The following is a 5,610-nucleotide window of genomic DNA, read 5'->3' on the forward strand; positions in this document are numbered from 1 at the left end:
GCTTCGGGGTAGTGGGCAGCACCTCATGTGGCGAATTTCCCCATTCATTATCATTAAATCATGGGGTTGTTGTCGTCTGTACGCAGTGCGTACGCCGCTATACACTGTACCCTGATTGGCAAGGGGCAACTAGTCGTACACGGCATTTTGTGTGTTTTCTTCCACAGCGCACAATGCTGCAAGACAGACTTCCAGCCACACTGCACGTGTTAACCCTGGAACCCATATCGAAGAACACGATCCTTTTCCGTATTGAACACGTGGGACTAGTCAACAAAACGATACGCTTCTCTTTGCAAGTAAGTCGCATAGTAGAGTTCCATGCACCGAACACCTTTGTATAGAGTAAAGGCCCGTACCACATGCGGAGAATGTGCGCGGAAACGCGGTAAACTCTTGCCGCTGGACGGGAAAAGTCGCCTCCGTTTTTCGCTTTTCGTCGACCGCGCTGTGCATGATTTTTCGTCCTCGGCCAATCAGGAGGTAAATGAAAGTTGCGTAACATTCGTGTCTTCTTCCGGCCTCCCGGACGGGGCGCGCTGGCGGCGGCGTTCACTGGAAGCAGCACAAAATCGGGGTTCACAAAATCACAAAAGGGTTTACGTTTTTGAAACGGCGAATGTATCGAAAGAAATGGAATGTCATTCCTGCAGACATTATAAAGCGTTTCATCAAAATGACTTTTCGGCCAGAAATTGGACTAAAATTCGGGAGCGCTGGTAAGCAGAGCGTAAGATATTGAGTGTCATAGCGCCAGGAAGGTGAAAGCTGCACGTTGTTCACAACACAGTGCGCTTACGCCACAGCGAGTGAACCCAACGCCTGTCTTTGTTGCATGTGGATTTCGCAGAAGCTCCGATGTAAGCTAGGGAACGTTCACTACAGTCAATAACTCGACTTTTGCTGTCGTTTGCCATCTTGCCAGACGCGGCCTCAGAAGCTCTCGTGTTGGACGAGTCCTCGCTGCGGAGAGCCGCGGGCGGGGGCGCTATTGTTCGGGCGGCATGCATGCGCGCGGCAAGCAGTTCCGCACATCTCTACCGCATGTGGGTACGGGCCTTAGGATTGCCCTAATTAGTACGGAGCACTAATAGTAGTAATAATCAGACTTGTACGTATTTGGAGTATTGTATTTAAAATACTGTATTTTAAATACAATTTGCGGTATTTTGGTACTCTACTCAATACTTTTTATTTTGTGTATTTGTACTCTATTTAAAATACATTTTATGGTATTTTCTACTCAATACTCTAATTACATATTTTGGATCTCCCTCTCAAACTTTCTGTGTCTCGTCTTTCCATTATCTTTCTTGTTCAGTGGAAATTTCCTGAGTCCCTCGGACTTGACCCGGATAGTGACTCTAGACCCGGACATTGGCCCTTCTTGGAAGTCTCCATTTAGAGATCATGCCCCGTTTGTACTAATCCTTGGCCAGTGAGGGTTCTATTATGTGTGCCCTGACGCGGTGACGCCGGATTCTGACCTGGCCGAGCAGGGACATGCTAAAAGTTTGCTTTGTTCTGGGTCACATATACTTAGTAAAGTTATGTGGTATCTCTTTGTCATCTTTTTGGGACTTGTGTTTAGATAACTCCTGTCACACAGCGGCAACTTGCCGCATTGACCAGTGACCGGTGTCTTTTTGTGTTCAAGGATGAATAGTATCTTAATTGTATTTCAAATACCTTTTGAAGTATTTTGTACTCTATCTTAATTACTTTAATTTTCATGTATTTATACTCTATCTTAATTACATTCTAACGTTAGTATTTATTATCTTATCTTAAATACATTTTTGAGTATCTTGTACATGTCTGGTAATAATTAATAGTACTAGTAGTAGTAATTAGTTGTAGCAAAACGGCGCACAAAAAAGACGCAAGACACAGAGCTGACGAGGACAGCGCTCGTCCTCGTCCGTTCTGTGTCCTCGTCTTGTTGTGCGCTGTTTTGCCATGAGCTTTGTATATACACGTCCTTTGCATGTTGCATCGCTTGCAGAACCTATTCAAACACGTCCGCATGGAAAACATCCAACCTACACTGCTTGGTGGAAACCGGTACCTGGAAGGTTTCAAGAGGTTCAGCTGGAACACGCAAAAAGAAGCCGAAGGAACCACGGAAGAGACTCGCCGGAGTGGCGGAGGTTCCAAAGATGAGGTTACTCTTTCACCCGGAGACATCACAACCTTTGTTGCGCAATTAAAGCCCATTGACTAACGCATATGCGTGCTGTGAGATCCCTTTCGGAGTACGCCGGCAGTCTGAAATCAAGTGACTCATGGAAAAGGTGGTGACGCCAGGAATCGAACCTGGGTCTTCCGGTCTCCTGGTCTTCCTTTCTGGTCCCCTGAACTCGTTTATTTCTGGGCGTCCGAGGCTTAACGTGTCTGTGTCGGCCATATTTGCGGCCTGCCTCGGCTAATTCTCGCTGACGTTATAAACGAGTTCGGCTAAAACGAGGTCTATACAAACTTCGGAATAACAAATCGCATTTTGTCGTATATATACAGGATGTTTCACCTAAAGTGATAAAAAACTTCTAACTGGCGACGTACTCGCAGGAGGATTGTGGGACTTTCGGCAATTACCTTCTGGGAACTTTTGCCGTCATTTAGGAACGGCTTTGGACAGTTTTTACTTCAGGGAAATTTATTTTGTCAATTGAACTTTGAAAAATAGTAAAAATTCGGCTTTAGCCCTACCTCCTTGATTGTCGCAAAGAAGAGCGAACGGAAGTTGTGGGGAGAGGAGGAAGTATTCGCGCCTGTTGCTTTACCTTTCTTTCCCCCGCTTTGACCTCGATGCTGGTGACGACCGTCTTACCAGAAAGAAGACAAAACAAATGAAGGCGGGGACTCTTCCTCCTCTAGACGCACGTTTCGTGCGCGCTTCTTTGCGAAAATCTAGCAGGCGGGGCTTAAGCGGAATTTTTAATAATTCTTTTCGACTATTTCTGTTGCGATACTGCATGTGCATAGTTGTTGTTGGGTCTTCGGTTATCCGCGGAGGACTCATATTTCTTGAAAAAAAAAAGTGAGGTTCACTTGGCAGTTTTCAAAGTTCAGTTGAAAAAAAAGTAAATTTCCCGCAATTAAAAATTGTCCAAAGCCTTCCTCAATGGTGGCAAAAGTTTTCAGACGGTAATTACCGAAAGTCCCACAATCCTCCGGCGAGTATACGTCGCCAGTTAGAACTTTTTATCACTTTAGGTGAAACACCCTGTATGCTAGTCCTCGCCCAGAAAACTTCAGCAAGTTACGCTCGGGATGACCATCTCTAGAGTAATCTTAAAGTGGGCAGCATGCCTAATACGGGCGTCTTCGGAAGGAGTCACAGCCTGTCGAACTGGACATGCAACCCCGATTAGAGTTTAACAGCAAGTACACTTTGACTGAATAAAACCGGAGCACAAAACACGGACAAGAACGCACATAGACGACACTTCCGGTTTTATTCAGTCATGTACCAACAGGCCCATTCTGCCATTTTGAAGTACACTTTGGCTTTGCAATACACGCGCTTGCATACGCAAGCTATGCTCGACAGATATAGGGAACGACAGTTCCTACCTTCAGTAGAGAACTTCACATCTGAATAAAGGGTACGAGAGGTACAGGGACTAAAGTTTACGGAGCACAGCACCTGCGTATTTCTTCATCAGAGCGGCCCCCTCCTAGCTATCAGGAAGAGATGGAATAATAAACGGGTGGCCGGTTATTTCATCAATTTCTCAGTATGTGTGTTGACCTCGGTTTGCTGCTAGGTAGCCGCTCCATTGGAGAAATGCGACACCCCGGCGTTCCGTAAACTTTTGTCCCAAGCTGTACCAGACCTCTGGGAGAAAGCACGAGAAATTTTCGCCGGCACAGCCGGCGGAGATTATACGAAGGAGTGCGAGACGTAAGTCGTGATTAGTGACAATCAGGTATGTATGCAAAGATTGACTCGTATACCGCCTCTGGACCTGCCCGCCGTGCCTTCCCGCTTTGAACAACTTTTAAGCAACCCAAAATGGCTGATTGCACGTAGGCACGAATCCCGGTAGTGGACGTGGGAATGCCGTGACGCAACGTTACTTATTAGTACACTGGGACAAAGCGCCTCGAAGGCGTTAGGAGTATCGGCACATTTTCGGTCCACGTCCACCAGTCCCTGACCTAGAAGGACGTGTTATGTGGGCACTGTTCTACGACGACCTCCGTGTCGGCATAGTTGCACCCGCCTTGTGGTTAACACGACGATGTACCACTTCGTGTAGTCGTATAGGAAGCTATTCTTCGCTCAGGCGCTAACCTGAAATGGTAGCAGCGTAAAAACTTGGGGGTCATTCGGTTCATTCCTGGATTATGCGAGAGTAATGACACCATGTACCATTCGCCTCCGATCGGACCCTTGCGCGCAATCCCATGCGACAAACAGTACTTCTAAGATCAGCACCGGGAGTTGGGCCTGTTGGTCCCATATTTCCAAGGAGCCTTCACCGCACGCAGACAAACCATGAGGAGGGCCACACGGTGGAGCAGTGTGCTTGGTGTGTTCCTCTTTCGTGTTTGTCTGTGCACGGAGAAGGTGGTGGTGCTGATGGTGAAAAGGGCTCGCCGTTGTCGGCCTCACAGAGGTGGGCAACGTCACGACCGACGGGGAATGTGCGTCCTGGGCCGACTTCTAAGGGAACTGTGTCTAAGGAAAACCCAGGAAAAACCTCAGACAGCACAGCCGGCAGTGCACGGAGAAGACTCCTTGAACTCCGTCAATAACGTGGCCTTCGAAATGCACCCATTCAACGAATGCCGAGTCATGCACGCTGCCATGGGAACCGGTATGTCCGATAACTCCACGGGACGTTGTCTACTGACGCTCTCTTATAAAATACATGCATTATGTGTACATTACGCGTGAGTTAATAGGAGGGGAATAACGCTTCGATGCAAATAACACAAAAGGGAGGCAGGCTCCAAAGTATGGTTGAGGACCACTACGAGGGTGGATCAAATATAGACGAGACTTTCATTTTATTTTTATTTTTTTATTTGTAGTAAGAAACAAACCAAGTGTGCATTATTTTTCTGCATTGTCTCCCGATGTAGAAATGTATTGTGCAAGAAATCAATGTGCAAAATGCCGCGCTCGTCCCAAAAAAACAGTTGGAGGCACCCGGCCAGCTGACAGCCGAGCCTTGCCTTTGACAGGAGCTTTCGTTTTCAACCTCGTCACGGCCTTCCACAAATTCCTTATGTCAGGCAAACACACGCGGCCTCGACAGTGTTTGATTCCTGAACTGTGCAGTCAATCTGTGCAGAATTTCGGTCGGTTTTACACCCTCACGAGCAAGAAGCTTTTGCGCAATGGGCGGATGTACATCTTTCTATCGTATGACGGACTATACTGAAGCAATGTAACGGGACCGGTCGGCTTCTCACATGACTACTGACACCTAGTACGTGCACAAGCGGCAGCGTGCGCTAATTGACAGAACGGCCTCTACAACAAAAGTCTCATTTAGATTTGATCCACCCTCGTATAATCATTTTTTTAGGAACTTCACGACAGATCCCTTACCATGCGGTGCGCTGAGTGTGTCACTATATGCGAATAACCGACCG

The 5,610-nt window shown here is 47.2% G+C and overlaps 1 protein-coding gene across 1 annotated transcript in view; it reads left to right on the forward strand.

Annotated features, from left to right (window-relative positions):
- Positions 1-2,228, forward strand: part of LOC135398990 (lysosomal alpha-mannosidase-like) — a 31,968-nt gene extending 29,740 nt beyond the window's left edge. The window contains exons 17-18 of the mRNA XM_064630607.1: positions 168-299; positions 2,006-2,228. Coding sequence (XP_064486677.1) covers positions 168-299; positions 2,006-2,224 — 351 coding nt within the window. The 3' untranslated portion in view covers positions 2,225-2,228. The remainder of the gene's footprint in view (positions 1-167; positions 300-2,005) is intronic.
- The last annotated feature ends 3,382 nt before the right edge of the window (positions 2,229-5,610 follow it).

The sequence above is a fragment of the Ornithodoros turicata genome, chromosome 6 (assembly GCF_037126465.1).
Source record: "Ornithodoros turicata isolate Travis chromosome 6, ASM3712646v1, whole genome shotgun sequence".
NCBI classification, from domain to species: Eukaryota; Metazoa; Arthropoda; class Arachnida; order Ixodida; family Argasidae; genus Ornithodoros; species Ornithodoros turicata.